This window comes from Staurois parvus, unplaced genomic scaffold, assembly GCF_062004578.1.
Source record: "Staurois parvus isolate SC_StPar_1 unplaced genomic scaffold, SC_StPar_1.0 ptg000123l, whole genome shotgun sequence".
NCBI lineage: Eukaryota > Metazoa > Chordata > Amphibia > Anura > Ranidae > Staurois > Staurois parvus.
In genome coordinates, this window is record NW_028317919.1 from 213055 (window position 1) to 235406 (window position 22352).

A 22352-nucleotide genomic window follows, 5' to 3' on the forward strand; every position below is an offset into this window, starting at 1 on the left:
CAAGTCTTCAGTTTAACATGGATGTGGGAATAGAGTCATTTTTTTTCATTTACATCTTACATACAGTATATGGCTAGCCATAGTTTCATATATTTACAAATACATAAAGGGGCTGCAGGAGATGTCAATGTGTATAGCTAACCTATGACCTCTGCCATTTAAATGTAGTAGAGCCAAGCACCAGATCTACTCCAAAAGCAAACATCTAGAATTGACATCGTATGTCCTTCATTTCAATTTGAATGCAGATGCTACACATTCATCGGTCATATTAAAATTCATAATGAGGGAACAAAAATACAACAAAATGTGACTTAAATATGCAGATCTTTTATTGTTGAAGCAGCAACACTGCCTTAACAAAGCTGTACATTTCAACACTGTACAATACAAAATTTTATAGAACACTACCAACAGGTATTTTACAATATAGAGGCCATTGACATTAGGGGATGACAACAAAACACGCTCAACATCTGAATTAAAGAACGGACTTAATCAAGTAGTTATTTACAGAGGAGCAACCCTTACAAGGAACAAAACCATATATATAAAAATATTTGCACAATTCATTTTAAAAGCTGTCCACTGCACTTTTTGGAAAAGGATCGTCTGAATACCTAAAACTCACATATGAATTTGGCACTACTAGCAAAAGCTAAAGTAACAGACATATGGTGTGTTTATAAAGCAGCAACTGAACACAACCATGGCACAGAATGGTTCATATACCTGGAGACCTCTCAGCCTACCAGATATAATAATAAAAAAAAAATCAATAATGAATAAGGCACCGCAGGATAGATACAGGATACATGCAATAAAATGTTGCCACATCTAGATTAAATGCATTTCTCAAACTCATGCCTGACTGAGAAGCAGCCCCATTCTTCCCACTGGCCATTCTCGGACTACGAGACTTCCTACTAGGTATGCAGCCATGAAGACAAACCTAATAAGGTTCTCTGCAACGGTCACAGAACTAGCTCAGGCCTGAGAATATCTTGCTATAGAACGATTAAAGATGCTCCTATGCAGCTATAAGTAGCTAGTAGATAATCTTTACCACCATAAAAAAGGACCTCGTCTTTGAAAGCTCTTTTTTTGTGTCCAAAACATCCGTAAAAAGAAATTGGTACCAAAGTATGTACAGTGGTAGTACAGTCACTGCTGACCACTTCTTTGGAAAATGCTAGTTGCCTGTCTGTCATGATGAATTATGTAAAACTGCCTGAATCACTCATAACAGGTATGCAGATCAGGATTTCTGATATTCCTGGAGTTGTGTGGGTCAGGGCAGTGATTCCAAGTACTGTCAGACAGTCAGGCAACTAGCATTTCAGGAGATCAACAGTGATGTCTCGGTATATCTTTCAGCACAGGTTTCCTAGAATGCATATTGACAAGGAAGACACTTTTACAGACCTTTGTCTAAGCTCCTCTACTTTGAAGTAGACCAGTGCAGATTACATTACATATAGTTAACCAGAATGGATTTCTGTATTCAGACTGGCAAAGTGTTACTAAACCCACAACAGTAAAATCAGTCTATTTGCAATAAAGCATGCTTGTTATACTCACTTTGGAACCTAAGGGGTTAATACTCCGCAATGCGTAAAAAGGCGGTTTGATCCTGTGTTCTCTGATCCTCCCCTTATTCTACTGTCCCTGATCCATCTGCTGATAGTAGACAGCACTAGGAGGCACTCTGCACATGCTCAGTTTGGTGCGTGTTGCTTTTTTTTGGAGGGTGCATGTGATTGGCACAGGGCCAATCAGCACTGTAGAGGGTCAGGGGTCATGCAGCCTCATGGGACAGTCAGAGGAGAGTGATAACTCCTACAAGCTTTACCCAGTGCTCGACCAGACACTGATAGAAGTCACAAGACTGCTGATGGGGGAAAAAAAAAAAACAACAAACTATTTAGCAGTTTATATTTACTAAAATAATTGCATTTCCATGTTCTGTGTACTGTGGGAGACCAGATATAGTGAATGTGGAGTCCTGGGTTTAGTAACACTTTAACTCGAATTGTGCAGCCTGTGTATACCCTTGACAGAACAAAGCGAGGGAAAAGACTGGTAGAAGATCTATAAAAAGTCAAAGTTTACAGCCCTTATGACCTGTCACTAATTACATTCTGTAAGGAGTTTCATTCTATTATATAATTCATTTACCACTTTGATACTTAAAGGAAAAATCATGAATAAGTATATTTGCAATGCCATACAAAACAATATATTACACAATTTGACAAGATTTCGTTTGAGATAACCAAAATAGAATCCAACTCTGTTCAGCTATATACACATAAAAATGAAAGCCATGCAAATATTACAAAGAATTATACCCAATACATGAATACAAATTTACACATGCCGGCAGTACAGAATAAAAAATAAAAATGTAGTATAATACAGCCAAATCTGAGCAATTAAAAGGAATATGGAGCACATGTAACACACCATGAACCAAACTGCCCTCTGACAAGTTCAAAGACAGATCTATAAATCTATTTAAAAATAAAATGCATGACTGCTGACCATTCCAAGTTGTTAGAGTGAAAAAGAGAACCTGTTAGTCCTATAAACTTCAGAAAGCCATTCAGTGTCATGAGTAGATGATGAATAGCAACTACTGGAAAGCAGTGCCAGAACTAGGACATACCGAATTCTAGTTCAGCAGATCAAATGGCCTTGTGGTGAGACATAGGAGTACTTCACTTAGGCAACATTTACAGCAGTATGGTGCAGCATTTTTTCTTAATAACACTGACCAGACAACATAATGTAAAGCAGCTTTGACTGTATATTCCAAGGTGCTTCAGGCTGAACTTTGGTGCTTTACCACACTGTGAATCTTGGCTCTTTGCGCAAAGTCATAGGTGGTTCTCCCATTGGTCTGGTTGAAATCCAGTTATGGCTGGTTCTAACATAACACCCCATGGGCAAGATATTACATTTGAAAATGGTGCATGTTCACTAACTTTTGGACAGTTTGGTCACATTGGACTACAAATGCATAGAAAAAAAAAAACAAACCTAATTTTACAGTTGTTTTTCTATAAAACATTTACAAAAAAGAAAAAAAATGGAATATGATAATGGTGTTCCTTTGCTGTGGTCACAGGGTTAAAATCAGTTACACTCAACGCTTCTATTATGGAACTTTCTGCATGACCATTTGTTTGAGTCTGAACTGTCGTTTCCCTCCATACACGTCTACAAGGAAAACTGAAAATAAAAACACCTTACTCATGTCAAAATCTGATGCCTGCATACATGAGCCATAAAATATGCATTACAAGGACTACATGGGAGGGTATACTGCTCTGTTTCACACATTCTATGAATGTAAATTGTCAAATACATACAAGTTTGCATAGTCAAACATAGAAGGAATGTTTGGTGGAATATGTGCTCCTAACGACAATTTGTGTACTATGGGGTGAAAACTGGTGTGCTTAGAATCTGGGGCAGCTGTCCATGGTAGCCTATCAACTTCTAACTTGCAGCTTGTTCAATTAGGCTTTGACAATAAAACCTGGATGCTGATTGGTTTCTTTGCAAAGCTGCACCAGATTCTACACTCTCCAGTTTTAGCAAATAAATCTGTGTGTGAAATTCGAACATACTATAAAAAGATATAGGCAAGAGTGGTGGGTGTGCAATAAGCATCCTGCAGCAGAACCACATGTACTCATCATAAGAAGCCCATTTATAACAAAACGTTTTGCTTTCATTACAGCAAAGAGTACAATTAAAGTGTCCTAAGGCTTATAAAACGCAGTAGTCCATTTGTCCAAATGATATGCCAACAAAACCTAAAGTGCAACTCCAGGGTAAACCACTAAAAACACAATGGGGGGGGGGGGTTGGTATACTAAAACCGGAGACTGCAAAAACTGGTTCAGCTCTGCAGAGAAACCAATCACTTTCCAGGTTTTATTGTCACAGCTTGATTCAACAAGCGGAAGTTGAAATCTGGTGCAGCTGTGCATGGTAGCCAATCAGCTTCTGCGTGCTCCTTTTAGAGTGAGTGTGTGTACATATACACACACACACACACACACACACACACACACACACACACACACACACACACACACGAGGGTTACACCAAAAAAAAACAAAAAACAACACTACATGATTTGCAGGTGTGAATGGGATATGTTTCGGGTTGAAAGCAGAGGTGATGTAACATTCTTTTGCTTCTGCTGTGTGATGAGACACCTAGCTAACAGGTGGGAAGCCTAACTTTCATCATTCACTGCGCGTGCTGCTAGCAGGGCCTCATGCATACTGGGCGTTTTTTCAGCTGCTGTTTTGGACATCAGGCATTTTTATTCTAAACCCAAAAAACTCCCCTGCACGTTAGCCTATGTGTCCATGCACACATAGGCTTTTATCAGCAATTTAGTAGGGGCGTTTTCAGGCTGGGGGGAAAAAAAACTCAGAACGTTTGAAGAAGAGTTTTTCAGCTGTAAAAACGCTCTAAAGCTAAAAAACTGGAAAACAAGCTATCCTCCATTTATGAGCGTTTGTGAGCTTCGGGCTTTTGTAGAAGTATAGTTTTGCTAATAAACGCAAACGCAAAACTGCTAAAAAAAAAAAAAAAAAAACACAACAAAACTTGTGTTTTAAGATGGCATTCTACAGCTAAAGCTACTGGCATTTCTATAACATCCATTGTGCATGAGGCCTTACAGAGTCATGTCAGAGCTTACTGAGCTTCAGAGAGGGCAAATTGTTGGTGCCATTTAGCTGGTGCCTTTGTGACTGAAGTGGCCAATTTATTTGCCGTGTCACGAGGTACAGTGTCAATAGTTATGACGCATATACAGTTTCCAGGAAACCGTCGTCTGATAAGCATAAGTGCCGTCAACATGATCAACTGACCAAAAGAGACAAAAGGACATTGTTCAGAATTGTGACCCGGAATAAGAAAACAACTGCTGCAAAAGTGACAGCAGAGCTCAATCTCAATGGGACTGGAGTCAGCCCCTGTGTATTACATACACACACGCTATGTATATGAATGATCTGTTTTAGATGCCAAAAGATATGCATTTCTGTTTACCTAGTCTAGTGGGTCACACAATCAGCTAAGTGACCCTTGTAAGTTCTAGTTGAGCTTTGAGGTTACAGAGATAATATAGGACACTGTAGTCTACACACGAACAATGAATTACCATAACCATACTGCTGATTATTAGTATGGTGAGTGAAGGGGTGACAAAAAACTGTTAAAGCTCAATCCCAGAAAAATAATTTCCATAGCTTAAGAGGGCTGCAACCGTGTAGTAATGTAGTGTTAGCACTCCTAAAAGCATTAAAAACAGTTCATTGGACAGTACAGCTCTTGTGGAAGTTCCTCCCCACCCCAGTGATGTCAATGCTCTGGGTCTGACAGACACCAGCTCTGGCATCAGTCACTAACCCGATTTACAAAACGCATCCTGTGATGACACTGTGACTTTTATGAATAGGCAAGTGTACATGGAGATGGAGACAACAACACCAGCACTGCTGTCAATCATACCTTGTGCAAAGATTTTGGGTGAGGCAGACAGCAGCAGCTATATTCTCTGCAACAGAAATTACTGTTTTTAACCAACATTACTACACAGTTAAGGCAACTGTGAAATTCTTTTCCTGGCTAGGCAGTGTGGCAGCGGCTAATCATAAAACCAGCTGAACAGAATTAAAAGATATTTTGACAGGTAAAACAATTAGTTTTTTGCCTGGAGTAACACTTCATTCATTAAAAATATATGATGCCTTTTAATATTTTAAATAGCCATCTTTTTTTCCTTTCTGAATTCCTTTTAAATTAGCCAAATACTGGTTAAATCCCTTACATGACAACTAGCACCCTCTTATTCAAAACATTTTATTGGCCTCATATTGTTTACTTGGTCTTAGCTGAAGACAAATAGAAAAGTTAAAAGCTAAATGAACATCAATAGCAAGCATATATGCTATAAACATGGGATGATGGTTTTGTGTTTGCCTGTTCTTTTCAAGCTTCTCTAAAAGCTAAAATAGGAGCAAAACATCAGAATACACATTGCCTGCCATTTGGGGTAGAAAACAGAGACCTACTAATTTAATAAAGAAAACAGTCATCGCAGATCATGTTTGTACAGCCCACTGAACAGAGCTCATAAAGCTACGATTAGAAGTATCTGTGGTGCTGCACTGATCTTATCACTTACCATAACAGAAAATACAATATATGGTTGCAGCCGACTCTGAAACTAGCATTCCAAAGATCTCAATACATTACTCCTCCAGTTTTTGTGTCAGTAACAAAGCACACAGAGAAGATAAGTGCTTACATAATCTGTATGCATTGTGTAGGACACCCACCAGGGCAGAGAGTGGAGAGGAAAGAAAAGGGGGAGAGGGAGGAGAGGAAAGAAAAGGGGAAGAGGGAGGAGTGGAAAGAAAAGGGAGAGCGGGAGAAGAGCAAAGAAAAGGGGAAGCGGGAGGAGAGCAAAGAAAAGGGGGAGCGGGAGGAGAGCAAAGAAAAGGGGGAGCGGGAGGAGAGCAAAGAAAAGGGGGAGCGGGAGGAGAGCAAAGAAAAGGGGGAGCGGGAGGAGAGCAAAGAAAAGGGGGAGCGGGAGGAGAGCAAAGAAAAGGGGGAGCGGGAGGAGAGCAAAGAAAAGGGGGAGCGGGAGGAGAGCAAAGAAAAGGGGGAGAGGGAGGAGAGCAAAGAAAAAGGGAGAGGGAGGAGAGCAAAGAAAAGGGGGAGAGGGAGGAGAGGAAAGAAAAGGGGGAGAGGGAGGAGAGGAAAGAAAAGGGGGAGAGGGAGGAGAGGAAAGAAAAGGGGGAGAGGGAGGAGAGGAAAGAAAAGGGGGAGAGGGAGGAGAGGAAAGAAAAGGGGGAGAGGGAGGAGAGGAAAGAAAAGGGGGAGAGGGAGGAGAGGAAAGAAAAGGGGGAGAGGGAGGAGAGGAGAGGACAGAAAAGAAAATGGAGAGGGCAAGTGAGAGACAAAAAAAAAAAAAAAAAAAGGAGTAATTTCTAACCATCATTTCCCCCTGCTACACTGACATCACCCTTTCGTAAATGTGGAAATAGGAAGTCCATCAGTGCACAGAGATATTACATATTTTCTGTTGAAAAGTTCTACCTACCATTCATTTTCCCTTTACTGTATCAAAAACCACATAGAAAAGAGAAAATGCTCATGACACTTTTCCTTTTCTGTGACAATATTGTGAGCCTGCATAGCACATTCACTTCTTAAAAAAAAAGAAAAATAGAAGAAGGATAACGCTGAGCATAACAATAAATTAATGGAAATGGCACTAGACTTCCCAATTTTCCTCACAGATGCCAATCATTACAGCACGCAAAATTAAAATACATTCTCAATTCTTGATTTACATATATAAATAAATAGGAAAAAAAAAATACTTCAAAACATGAGTATTGCATAAATACCTGGAAGAAGCAGGCATAATGTACACAAACACTGTCCAAACTATACTGTACACAACAAACACAGCCCCTATGCCGCTTTCCAACAGTGTCCTGTCACAGTCCTTCACACAGAAGGGGCATTAAATATATTACAAGGAAAAGAAAAGAATGTGCAGGATTTCAGAGCCAAAGAAAAATTAGGAGCCTTTGAGAGGAATGGAATGTCACACCAATATCTTTCACTTTGGAGATAGATCATCCAGAGATATGAACGAAGAGCAGGAATTGGAACAGGCTGCTGGAGAGTCAGTAACGCAGCCATCTCTAGCCGCAGAGTCCAAAGAGGAGCCAAGGCTGCTACTGCTGTCAAGGTCTGATGAAAGGCTGCAGGGAAAAAAATAAAATAAAATCAGATGAGTCACTTATTTTAAAAGAGACCAATTTAATTACAGAAATATTTAATAAATGCTTAAATAGCAATATTTCATATTAACTATCCAAGTAAATGTTTATTTTGTTTAGAGCGGGGACAGATTAGAACCCCTGTAGGGTTTTTCAGCTATCCAGGATTCTGTTACAGAGCCCCTGCACACTATACTGTTCAGTTGCACATTAACAAATGAAAGTTAAATTCACAAATTGCAGTAATGCACAATGATTTACCATGCAATTACTGCAATGCACACATGCAAGAGCTTTCCCCTCAATTACTGCACTAGTGACAACGGTTTCACCAGGCAGAAAGGGACTCCAAACTCCAACAGCAACACGGAATTAAAAACGCTTTAGAGACTAAAAATGCTTTAGAGATTAGCAAAAGTGTGACCTTTGCATAACATTAAAGGTTGGTGATTTACAAACAAACAACCTAAAATGTTTCCATAATAAGAATGTATAAATATGGTTACTAAAACTGGTGCACTCAGAATCCGATGCAGCTGTACATGGTAGCCAATCAGCTTCTAACCTCAGCTTGGTCGAATAAGCTTTGGCAATAAAATCTAAAAGCTGATTGGTTTCTGTGCAGAGCAGCTTTAGTAAATAACCCCCAATGTTCGATGTGTGGCTTAACCACATCATACATAACAATGATCATGCATGATAAGGGGGAGTGGGAACATAAAGAAGCAGCAGCCCCAAAAATGTAACAATTGTTTCCAAAGGTTCTTTCGTTCATGTATTTGTGCAATTTTGTTACATTAGTAGTATTACAGGGTTTAAAAGTGAAAAAGGCCCCTCTTTCTTTTTCTAAGGGGACCTTTTCTCCCCTACATTAAAAATTCCTGGTGCACGCAACACACACCACCCAAAACATCTACAAGTCATTTGGTCAAGAAAATATTTATTCAGTTACTTACATGGAACTAAATTGCATTTCCAGCTTTCTTAAGGCACTAATGACTTAGCCAGGGGGTTGCAGATGCACCCTGGGAAGGCTATATCACCGGTGCCTTCCAGTGATATCTCATCAGTACACTGCAAGATCTTGCAAAATCTCAGGTAAACAGGCATCTATCAACAAAATGTATTTATATTTCTAATTCCTTTTGTCAACCTTTATAAAAACACACGTAAAAAAAAAAAAAAATCTATTCACAGAAGTTAGCTGTCAAACTAAATTGGTGAATCACCATTGTCCTCATTGATCTATACAAATTCATATGAATGAGGTTGATTAGCTAAAAAATTACTCTGAAGCATGTTCATATACACATGAGCAGCGCTGGCAGGAAAGGGTCATTTTGGAGGAATGTGGTCAAATGTGAAAATGGCAACTTGGTTGCGAAATAATGTAAGCCAAAATATGCCATTGCTGAAAAATTCAGCCCTCTACATCTTCTCTCAAATAAATCAACATCTAAACATTAAATAATTCAATTATGGTTTTCCCTTCGGTTTTAATGTCAGATGGAGCGTGGAGGCTAAGTGATCCTCCATGTGGGGCACTGCTCTAAGAGATCTGGCTGGGAGATTTCTCCTTCTGCTCAGATGACAGCTAAGCTGGTTCTGCAAGAGTGAGCTCTCCAGCTACTTCAAAAGGAGACTCCACTAAGGAGGGGTGAGATGGAAATGCTAAAGCAAGCATTACTCACATATTATGAGTTTTAGAAACACGTGTAACCAATATGCTTTTTACTGGCAAACAGCTATAAATTCTACTGACCTAAATAGTAACAGGCAAGCCCAGTGAATCAGCATGCAAAATGTAAACTCCACCCCTGACTTGGGCGATAGAAGCAGTAGGAATACACTGCAGCTTCCCCAATTTAACAGTCTGCAGACTGCATCTGGGGAGGACCCTGTATCCTAGGCACACACAGTATCAACTGTCAAATGCCAGAGATAGCAAACAGAGAAGGATTGTGCCCATTCAGAAGTCTCACTGCAATAACCAGTGCTTCCAACTGCTTGAAACCCTCATTATAGCCTGCAGTTGAAACTGGGAGCTTTGTTTGTAATTATCAGATTGTTTATGGCAATCTTTAATCTGGTTTGATCCAAATTAAAACAGACTCTCCACAAAGCCTGTTGTGGCTGAGCAACATTTTTTGTGATGTAACTACTAGATGGAGCAGAGATATATATATATATATATATATATATATATATATATATATATATATATATATATATATAAATAAATGAAAATAAATACATGCTAGGTTATTGTTTTTATGTATAGATACAATAGTACATCTAAACATGCACTTTCAGAAAATACTGAAAATAAATGAACTATCTTTCAAGCCTAACTCCAGGAAGTTTGTGACTTTAAATAATTTGTTTGGATCAAGCTAGTCCAAACAAATTATGTCCTTCACTAATCGATGCAGCAGCTGTCATCGCAGTGTAAACTTTATTTAGGATCAGCTACATACAGTGTACAGCACTGTGATCTGGCAGCTGTATGGAGACTTGATTCCTGTTCCTGGAACAAAATGATTTGGCCCAAGCTCTGCTCAGCCATTCACAGGTAGCTAGCTTTGTAATTTTTATAAATGAATACCAGGCTTCCTCTGATTGACGGAGGTAGAGAATGTGATGTCATCCACCAACAACTGCACCTTGACCAATCAGAGAAGGCCTTGTATTTAGTAGAAAAACAAAAAACACAAAAACCACACAACACACACTATACATAAGGCTTCCTGTGAAAGGCTGAGGTGGAGAAGTGGGCAGAGGAGGTCACAATCTCCACCTCAACCAGAAGAAACCTTCTATTCATTATTAAAAATACAAGGCATCCTGTGAATAGCTGGGCAGAACTCAGACTCAGTTTTGTTCTGGGAACAGGAAGGGAAGACCTGCAAAAACACAGCGCTGTATACTGTATGTGCTGATGCTACATACAGTTTATAATGCGCTGACAGCTGCTTCATTGATTGGTGAAGAAAATACTTCATTTGGACCAGCGTGGTCCAAACAAAATAGTTAACATTTAGTATTCCAGATTAAGACTTTAAAGGGTAAATGTATTTTTTTTATAGGTTTATTTGTTGGTCTTTTATATCACTGCATCCATTAGAAAATCTTTACTTTACATAATAATAGTTACATTCGTTATGCATTCAAACCAGTGAATAAGAAAGCCAAGTGCTAGCTCTGAATTCGTTGACTGTGTTGGCCCTTTAGGGGCCCATTCCCACAAGAGCTATCAGCTGGGATGGGATTACTGGGCACTAGATTACATGTTAACATGCATTGTCGAAATCGTACCTGCTGCAAGTGGGATGTGAAGATGCTATGCAATGCAGATGAGAATGAAATTCACCGCAGCGCTCTAATGCACATAACGTATGTTACCGCAACATAATGGTGTGAACAAGCCCTTATTGATAATTCACACACGTTTGTAGAAGCAGAGAGAGTCGAAGGGGTTTGCAACTTCTGACATATTAACAGCTTCCTGACCACCCTATAGCAGAAATACTGCTACAGGGCGGCACGGGTGCGCAAAATATATATAAAAACACACGATTTTGCATTTCCGGGTAGGGGGCGTGCACAAGCCCTACCCTTGCCGCCATTCGCGGCCGCAGCTGTCAATCACCAGGTCCTAGCCAGTGATTACTCACATCTCCAACGGGAAGGAGAACTGTTTGTAAACAAAACAGGTCTCCCTATCAGCTCGTACACATTGCTTTGGATGGCTGTGCACAGCACAGCCATGCAAATCAGCAAGCTTACAGTGAAGCCCATGGACACAGCACTATGTAAAACAGCACACAGTTAACCCTTTTATTGCCCCTCATGTTAACCCCTTCCTGTCCAGTGCCATTAGCACAGTGTCAGTGCTTTTTTTTTTTAGCACCGATAACTATTGGTGTCACTAGGGATGTCAGTGACATCAAGTCAGCTCCCCCCCAGTGTCAGAATACCCGTCGCAGTCCTGCTATAAATCACTGATCACCGCCATTACCAGTTAAAAAAAAAAAAAAAAATCCCAGTATGTATACCACCATTTGTAACTTTCACGTAAACCAATTAATTTACACGTTTTGGGATTTTTTTTTTTAACAGACATGTAGCCGAATACATTTAGGCCTAAATTTATGACAAAATTAGATTTTTTTTTATTTTTTTACTGGACATGTTTAATAGCAAAAAGTCGAAAATATTTTTTTCTCAAAATTGTCTTTTTTTTATCATAGTGCAAAAAATACAAAAAATGCACAGGCGATCAAATACCACCGAAAGAAAGCTCAATTCGTGGGAAAAAAAAAAAAAAAGGACGTAACTTTCACTTGGGTGCAGCGTTGCATGACCGCACAATTGTCAGTTAAAGCAACGTAGCGCCGTAATATAAAAAATTTCCTGGTCAGGAAGGAGGGTAAATCCTCAGGAGGGCAAATGGTTAAAACTTTGTGTGTTCTGAACAGAGATGTATAATAGTTTGCAATCAAATTATACCAGATCATTCAAGACAAAATGAAGAACTCAGAGAACCCCCATTCAGTTATCTCATGCTGGTTGTAGGTGGAAAATATAAAATACACACAACATTTGCTTGAATAATAGCAAATATCTTTTAAAATGTTTCTGTGCTCTGAAGAGACTATAAATTCGAAGCTATTACATACGTGTGTGACTATTACAGCCTGCATTCATTTGATTTCTAAAAGACATTAGTGAGGAGAGATTAAAAAAACACATATGTCCCAAGTTCCCATGCAGGAGTTATCAACATTCTAAGACAAATGCCTGTACTCTTACCAACTGTAATCTGACAGGTGAGTCACGTCTGGGGACAGCATGTTTGTTGTTCCTTGAAACAGCCTCTTTGGTTGGGTGTCCATTTCCATTTCAACTGAAAGTATGAATATAAAACTGATTTATTCAAAGTCCAGTGGTCTTTACATAAACAAATATATATATTTTTTTTTACAATTTGGTGATCAGGAATCAAAGCAAATAGCCTATAGTAAAAATCCACCATCAGAGTTTAATGTCATACTAAGAAGGCTAATGCAGCAGGCCTTTGACAATGCTTCTGGGTGCATATGCTCAATGCTCTGCAAGAGGTTTCCTTGTCTTGCTTCTCTCAGCTGTTCAGCATCCTGCAGCTGTTTTTATACAATTTGCAGCATGGCACCAGTGTATCAGTCTTGATGGCCGCACTTTAACATCTCCCAACCCATACTACTGCCATTCATTCCCTCAGACTGCCAGCAGAAAGTTGGATCTTAGGGGATGCAAGTCTGGCAGTGTGCGCCTAAAACCTCATGCACACTGGGCATCAAAGCCTTTTGACACTTTTTTTCTGCCTCTAAATGCCCCTCCATGTTAGCCTATGTGTCCGTGCACACACAAGCGTTTACAGGCACATAGCTACAGGATTGTTTAGAAGCACAAAAGAAATCCTTTGCATGCACGCTCAGAAGAGTGTTTCGGTGGAAAAAAAAAAAAAAAAAAAGGCAAAAAGCGCAAAAATTCTAGCTGCTTTTAGGAGTGTTCGCATGTTAATGCATTCTAACGGACAGAATAAATTTTAATTATGGCCAAGAGAATGCTTTAAACACCAAATGTGCATAAATGTGTATGCCAAATGCAGCTTTAGGTGAACTTATAAGCTGCTTTTTCCTCCCCTGGAGCAAAGGCGTCCAAGAAAAAAACAAAAAACAAAAGAACGCCTTGTGTGCATGAGGCCCAAGCATTAAAAACTCATGGCTCGTAGATCCTATCTCACTGGCTGAGGATGGGTGTGCAAGAAAACCTATTATGGTATCACAGGTTAAGAGCTGAAAGATCTCTGCAAAGTAATCAGGTACAAAAAGACGACCGACCGACCACCCACCCACACACTACAGGAAGTGGTTGACCTATGTTGCTTGGAGATCAGTTTTAAAGCCTAACTCGGGTTTTCCGTCATTGTAAATATATTCTTTGAGCCAGGCTGGCCTAAACAAACCATTTCCTTTACTTCGTGATGCGGCTTCTCTGTCATACTGTATATAACATCAGCTACGCACAGTATGCAGAAATGCAAGCATTCTGGCAGCATCTTGGAAAACTTCCCGTCTGCTGTTGGACCAAAATAGATTCGGACTGAGTGCTTCTCAGCCAGAGGAAGCTTTGTATTTTATCAATTAATACAAGGCTTCCTTTGATTGGCTGAGATGGAGAGGTGGGTGGATTAACCTCACAATCTCCACCTCTGCCAGAGGAAGTATTATAAAAATACAGCTGCTGCTCATGGCAGCCAGATCACTGAGTAAAGGAAATAGTTCAATTGGGCCAGCTTGGCCCAAACAAACTATTTAAAGAAAACATGCAGTTAGGCTTTAAACTAAAAAAGGAACACACAGCACAATTTAAAGAGAGTCATAGGGCCCCACCGCTTGGACAGCCCATAACTTGCAGAGAGTAAGAATTACTTGTCATAGTAACTGGGAAGGACAATGAAGCAGCAAAGCAAAGAGTAGAAACAGGAATCTGAGTAATGGAAGAAGGACAGAAAGGCGCTTCTAAGTGCAGTATGCACTTGTTGTTCGTGGTGTACCCCAAGGTTCAGTGTTGGGACCCTTACTTTAGAATATTAATAAAATAAAAAATTTAATTAAAAATACAATTTCAGTCTTTGCAGATGACACCAAGCTGTGCAGTGGAATAACGTCCTTACAGGATGTCTCCAACTTACAAGCCAACCTCAATGCACTGTGTAATTGGGCAACTATGGGGCAAATGAGGTTTACTGTTGATAAATGTAAGGGTATGCACTTGGGGGCTCAGAATATGAATGCATCATACATACTACTGGGGGAATCAATGGTGGAGAAGGATCTGGGAGTTCTGGTAGATCACTAGCTTAATAATGGCATGCAATGCGAAGCTGCGGCTTCTAAAGCGAGCAAAATCCTCTCTTGTATTAAAAGAGGTATAGACTCCAGACAGAGATATATTTCCTCTGTACAAATCATTAGTTAAACCTCACCTGGAATATGCAGTTCAGTTTTGGGCACCAATTCACAAAAAGAACATTGAGGAACTTGAGATAGTACAGAGAAGGGCAACCAAACTGATAAGAGGCATGGAGGAGCTCAGCTATGAGGAAAGATTAGAGGAACTGAATTTATTCTTTCTTGAGAAGCGGAGATTAAGGGGGGATATGATCAACATGTATAAATACATCAGTGGTTCATATAGTGAACTCGGTGTAGAGTTATTCACCCTGAGGTCATCACAGAGGACAAGGGGGCACGCTTTACGTCTGGAGGAAAATAAATTTTATCTCCAAATACAGAAAGATTTCTTCACAGTAAGAGATGTGAGAATGTGGAATAGACTCCCTCAAGAGTTGGTTCTGGCCAGCTCAGTGGATTGCTTTCTGGCCTGGATTCTTTCTTAGATACACAGAATATAACTGGATATTAACATTTATAGGTAAAGTTGATCAAGGCAATATCAAATTGCCTCTCGGGGGATCAGGAAGGAATTTTTTTCCCTTCAGGAGCAAATTGCATCATGCTTTGCTGGGTTTTTTTTTCCTTCCTCTGGATCAACTGTGGGTATAGGATTATAACTTTTTTTTTTTTTTAATGGTTGAACTGGATGGACGTTTTTTTTCAGCCAGACTAACTATGTAACTATTGTGCGAGTCCAGCTGCTTTTAGAAAAGTCTTCTAAACACATCTAAACTCTGAAAATTAAATGTCCGTGCGAATGTAGCCTATCACTCCAAAACACATTCTGCTACTCCTCCTGTGCATGATACCAAACGTGAGCCTATTTCAGTCTAATTACATACCACTGCAATTAGAATAATTATGTACCAGACATTGTATCTTGTGTAATCACACAAATCAACCAATTATATCAAAACCAATGTACTGTAATCGTTGCGTCTATACAAGTGGTCAGGGAATACAGCTTAGTGTAGCTTCTCCTGTAACAGTCTCCATTCCTGTAAGCCAACCCATACGTCCTCCCAGAATGACGCTTGTCCCACCTGATGGTATATGTACAGTGGCTGGGTGGAAAGTGAATAAACAGCCATGAAAAATGGTTGAATCATTGGGCTCAAATCCATCTCTGTCATTGTCACCAGCAGAGATACATTATGACACAGTCTTGCGCAAGAATACACTGCATTTTACAAAGTGAATTGTGTCACAGAGAGCAGCAGTGAGTTACTCAAGTCTTTTACATGATGGTTCTTCTGACTGGAACCTCTAGCGAAGAGTACTCTAGGAAACTTTGATTATGGCTGAAAACATAGATAATACAAGTCTCTGTTACACTGCCTATTCACTCCGGGTATGACTCTGATGCACACTGTAAAAATTAAGAAAAAATTTTAACATTAGCCCCTTTAATAAAAGGGAAGCATTTGGGAACAATATTAATGGAAATCGTACTTTCATACTTGTTCTTATGGTGAAGGTGTGTATGAAAGTTTCAGTTATAAGCACTGAGAAATTTTATTGTAATACCGTGTGCTTTTTTTGATCAAGGAGTGCATGTCTATACCAGGGATGCCTCTTGGAACAAAGTATATTCGGAATTCATAGATGTTTATAGACAAAGTATATTTTAAAATTATATAAATTGCTTATAGTCAGCCTCAGTGCTATTTTACATCTGCATTTTGCACTCTGTATTTCCCTCCTTATTGGGTTAGTAGCATACTCAGTGCCTCCAATTTCACACTCTCTCACAACAAAGCCACTTGAAACCTGTAGTCTCCCAAGTCCTCATAACACCAAAAGGACATGATATCAAGGGAACAGGACCATCTGCCTATTTCGTGTGACATACTAGGTAAGAGTCCAATCTGCCTATAACCAATATAAAATGTCTTTAGAGAGAAACCTCCTTAAAGACATTTTACATCAGTTATATAAAATCTGAAGTTCTCTTGCTGTTGTGGAGGTTCTCTGGCTCCAGTGTAATGACAACCGCTACAATGCCCTGCAAACCATTTATGGCAGAAATGGCAGGCTATTCTGGGACATTTAGCATCACAAAAAATACACAGCCAAAAGGTTGCCAGCATATGTTTTTTCTAACCATACCTTTTCTTTTTATAGGACCAAGGACACTTGGACGAATGCAGTTGATGGGACTCTGGCTCCTCCTGCTAATGAAAATGATGTATATCACAATCAAAATTGAAATGGTTTACACTGGTAAATTAAAAAAAAAGTATTTTTATTGCATTGTTGCACTTTCTGCCATTAGATCAGTTGCCCCTGCCAGCAAAGACTTTTAGTTCATGGTCCAGACACTGGTCTCTTACACAAGACTTGTGGACCGCTACCCTGCCAATTATGAACTGGTTTAGTTGTCTAGCAAAGCCTCATTCACACCTTTTCTTTTGACTGATACTGCTGTAATGTATTTTTTGGTAAAGTTAAATGGAATACCTCAAAACGAATTCTAACAGATATTTTTTTTATTCTGTGATGTGTAAATATTCACATGCTACTTGTTCTATATATATATATATATATATATATATATATACATATACATATATACATACACACACATATATATATATATATATATATAAAGTTTATTTACATTAAAGCTCAGCTCACCACTTCTGCATGCGAACAACAACTACACTAAAAAGACTAGATCATTTCCATATTATGAGGGTGATGGAAACTGAACAGTTTCTTAAACTACTGGAAAGATATCCTAGAGTCCTAACTCTGGGGTACTGTAACCATTGTTTTTAAATGAGCACCTACAGGTGCATACACAAAAATTTACATCTCTGCTGGAAAACTTGTACCAACACAAATTTAAGAAAGCTCATTCTTGAATCCACCTACTCCTGTGCCTCACTATCAGTTCATAAGAATGATAGACGGCCTCACTAACCAAGAGATGCGAGAAGGAGTGATGCTGGACTTGACTTTCTGATACCGTCTAAAAAAAAACAAAAAAAACCCTGATGTCCTGGGATCCTCAAGTTTTTCAAAAGGTATGTACAGGTACCCCTGGAAGCCTTCTTACAACCACAAAAGTGGTACATCAACTTGGATGTTATGACAGCCATGTTTTAATTTTTGCATCAAACAGTAAATTTAATAGGAGGGATGAAAAAAGTCCAAAGTAAAATTAAGCAGAGCAGAACTTAGTGCCGTAGAAATGATAAGAATGTCCATTTTTGATGAATGCAGGCATATTATACATCCAATCAGCGTGTAAGCAAAGGCCGGCACTCTTAATGATAATTCATGACGATTTTGTATGAGCATATGTGTCTAGTGAATGAGGAGGGGAGACATATCACAGCCTATAGGAAGAACAAGTAACCTGAGTGTTTAGGCCAGCATTTCAGCCTAATGCCAGACCAATTGTTTTGGAAGGAAGATGTACCATGTAATAGCTCTTACAAAATAACAAAAAAACTATTTGGTTTGCTTTCCACTTTTTGTAAGATGTGGCTGTTTCCCTTCCTAAGAAATTAAGTTTTGGGCCCTTTCCCTTGCTAGATCATTTTATGTCTAAAGACTCTCAGTTCACAAAGTTGGCGATAAAATGGGCAGGTGCCAATGGCACTACAGTGAAAGCACTTTCACATCAATCCAACACTTAAGTGAATACTTTGCTATCAGAAAGTGCTTTGAAAAGAAAAAAAAAAAACCTGTGAGGCTAAAACCACCAAAGTAAATGGGCACTTGGAGGAAGGGAGCCTCACATCTGTCTGCAGTTGGCCTACAGTTTATTTAATAAAAGGCCATCATACTTACGTTGTAAAGCGTCTTGTAGGGCTAGGTATAGGGCTTGGAGGCAAGCCATTACTGCTTACAAACATTTGCAGAGATGGAGAAAAACATTGCTGTAGGTGAAAAAGAAAATGCAATTACAAATTGATTGCCTGATTTCAGGTCCAGTTCCGTGAGAAGCTCTCAGAGTTTTGGATATTCAGGAAAGGAATAGAGTGGTTAGGCGTGTCAGTGTGCTCACATTCATTCCCTTCAGGGAAGGACAGAATTATTCAGTGAACTGCTAATGCAATCCAGGACACAACAGAAGTATGCTAATGTCAATGCAATGCATTGTGATTTGAGCATTATATTTTCTCTTCCAGCCAAAAAAGACCAGCATAAGAGTCTGGCACCTGCAGGTACCTACAAAGTACTAGAACAATGGTTACCTGGTGCATGCTTGTCTGGTCCAGTTTTGATGCAAATTGAAATAGTTGAACACAATACGCATAATAAGCCATCAAACACTGCCGCAAGTATAAGGAATGTTCAGACAAATCACTACATTGAAACATATACATAACATTGTACTAATCCAGGATGTTACCATCCTATGCATTAGAATTGATAAAATATGTGGCATCAATTCTGTGTTCAGACAAAAATTCTGCAGAGGCAGATATACAGTAAGTGAAGAATCCAGGTTCTGTTATATTTTTATGGGTAATAAACTCTTACAAAGTTAGCCTTAGTCATATACAGATTATAGAGTTATAGTACTCTTTCAAAAATACTACATTTTAAGCACAGTAATCCATAGCAAGCATTTAGAATTCCCATTCTTTAGTCAGAGGAGTACAAGTTGTGTTCTGATTGAATGTTATGCATTGCTGCACACAAGAATAACAGCTCTTTACCAACGAAGGCCCATTTTACTCACTGGATAGAGTATAACCATTTCTTACTGTATCTAAAGACAGCTCTGAAAATGGCTATAATTATTGCATGTATGAGTAAGTGTGTCCTTTGGATCAAAAATAGTAGAGCTCGAATACATAACAAAATCAGCCAATGTGCAATTACATGGAACATGATACTTGGCTGCCAATCATAATCATCCCATCTGCTCAGAATAACAGTTATAATGAAAAATTAAAGTTTAACTAAAAGGCAAAACATTTTATTACATTTTGGACACAGTAGAGCGGTATTACAACACCTGTCAGGTTTCTATTACTTTCTGTGCCCCAGTTAGGGAGATTCACCCTCTGTATTTGTCCTGTTTATGGTTATCATCAAAAGTGAAATTAAGAAAAGCTCAAATTTTGGGTTGTCTCCAGAGCAGTAATAGAGGGGAAATATGCCTATGGGGACACTAGTGACAACCTGGGATTCCTTCACTTTGAAAGGATATCCTCTCACTTCCTGTATTGGCTATGGGACAAGAACACCACCCCAATGAGACAAAGATGGCAAAAGAAACCCTGACAGGGGTTATAACCCTCCCGTACTCTATCCAAAATTAAAAATGTTTTGCCTTTAGTTTAGCTCCCTCTCAATAACAGGCATGGAAAGTAATAATCTAACATTGTACAAACCTAAGTAGTTTGTACATGGAGTATATTTTCTATGGAAAATCCACATGAGGGAGCATCACACTGCATTTCTGTGTCCTGCAACCTCTAGAAGATTCTTGACAGAAGCACATACAAAAATAGTTTAGGTAAGAGAAAACAGAATCTCTGCTGTAAAGCTATCATCCACTCCCAGGGTGCAGAGGAGCAGAGAACAACTGTGAAGCAGCAGCATCTGTCTCTTTGCAGTGTGGCTGCTTAAGTGGTAACAGGACTGGGTCATATATTACCTTTCCGATTCCTCTGGTAGGAGAGGGAGCAGGGGACACTGGTGCAAAATCGATCCGTTTTGGAGAAGAGGATTTATCTAGCTTGTCAAAATCATTGTCGCTCTGGAAATGGAGAGAAAAAACACGTACCTATAGGATATCCATGACCCTCCTTTGTGTGCCAGTGTACAGCCAACTTTCCAAACAATAGATTACTAATAAATAATGATGTTTTAGATCAGGGATCTCCAAACTTTCTAAACAAAGGGCCGGTTTACTGTCCGTCAAATTTTAGGGGGGCCGGACTGTGGCCAGTTGGAGAAGAAAATGTCCTAGCGTCAGTGGGAGTAAACAATGCCCCATCATTGGTATTAGGGGGAGGAATAGTGCCCCATCCTTGGTTTTAATAGGAGAAATAGTGCCCACTCATTGGTGTCAACGGAAGACATAGTGCCCCATCATTGGTGTCAACGGAAGACATAGTGCCCCATCATTGGTGTCAACGGAAGACATAGTGCCCCATCATTGGTGTCAACGGAAGACATAGTGCCCCATCATTGGTGTCAACGGAAGACATAGTGCCCCATCATTGGTGTCAACGGAAGACATAGTGCCCCATCATTGGTGTCAACGGAAGACATAGTGCCCCATCATTGGTGTCAACGGAAGACATAGTGCCCCATCACTGGTGTCAACGGAAGACATAGTGCCCCATCACTGGTGTCAACGGAAGACATAGTGCCCCATCACTGGTGTCAACGGAAGATATAGTGCCCCATCACTGGTGTCAACGGAAGATATAGTGACCCATCACTGGTGTCAACGGAAGGAATAGTGCCCCATCATTGGTATCAACGGAAGGAAAAGTGCCCCATCATTGGTATCAACGGGAGGAAAAGTGCCCCATCATTGGTATCAACGGGAGAAATAGTGCCTCCTCATTGGTATCAATGGGAGAAATAGTGCTCCATCATTGGTATCAATGGGAGAAATAGTACCCCATCATTGGTATAAATGGGAGAAATCGTGCCCAATCATTGGTATCAATGGGGGAAATCGTGCCCCAACATTGTTGTCAATGGGAGGAATAGTGCCCCATCACTGGTATCCATGGGAGAAATAATGCCCCATCGTTAGTATCAATGAAAGGAATAGTGCCCCATTGTTGGTTTCAATAGGAGGAATAGTGCCCCATCATTGATGTCAATGGGAGAAACTATGGCACATTGTTGCTTGTAGTGGGAGGAATAATGCCTTGAGGGCCGAATAAACGCAAGCAAAGGGCTGCATCTGGCCCCGGGCCACAGTTTGGAGACCACTGTTTTAGATGATGCATTGTTTATAAGATATGCATGCAATTGTCATTTAAGATGTAACAGTGAAAGAATAAAGGCTCGGTTCAGCAGAGAAATCCCCCAAACATGCCTAGGAAACTATCACCTATAAAAATAAATTGTGAAAGTACCATAAATTGTCTTCTAAAATCAGGTCAAATAATCCTGCTGATCTGCATCCTAGTTTATTTAGGCTAGGAAGAGAGAATGCGGTACAGCCTCTAGTTTGCAATTTCACCTAGTCATCCCAAACTCCCTTTTTCCAACAGCAGGGGGAATATAACGATAACTACACTTTGAGGAAGGGCAGAGATCTACTCCAGAGGTCCGACCTGCCCTCTGTAAAATCATTACCGCTGAGACTGTAAGCTTTACCAAGATCTTCAAGGGACAGATCATGGACCCGGCTACTGTGGTGACATCACTTCCACAGCCCCTTTCTACGCATTTCACATGGATCTGCCTAACGTGGGGACAACATGTCCACAGCCCCGCCCTACACATTTCCTTTTGGCCCTTGAAGATGTTAGGACACAGAATGCGCAGGGCGGGGCTGTGGATGTGACGTCACCACGCTAGCCAGGT

At 39.8% G+C, this 22352-nt stretch overlaps 1 protein-coding gene across 4 annotated transcripts in view; it reads right to left on the bottom strand.

Moving 5' to 3' along the window:
* Positions 1-310: 310 nt before the first annotated feature.
* The window catches only part of LOC149467097 (P2R1A-PPP2R2A-interacting phosphatase regulator 1-like), a 47338-nt gene continuing 25296 nt past the window's right edge, over positions 311-22352 (bottom strand). The window contains exons 6-10 of one of the 4 annotated variants that reach the window (XM_089672215.1): positions 20455-20556; positions 18633-18721; positions 16941-17002; positions 12643-12736; positions 311-7812 (exon numbers count right to left, since the gene is read on the bottom strand). In XM_089672215.1, the coding sequence (XP_089528341.1) occupies positions 7668-7812; positions 12643-12736; positions 16941-17002; positions 18633-18721; positions 20455-20556 (492 nt within the window). In that variant the 3' untranslated portion in view covers positions 311-7667. Of the gene's footprint in view, positions 7813-12642; positions 12737-16940; positions 17006-18632; positions 18722-20454; positions 20557-22352 lie in introns of all 4 variants that reach the window. The other 3 variants (XM_089672214.1, XM_089672217.1, XM_089672216.1) reach the window with 3 other exon arrangements.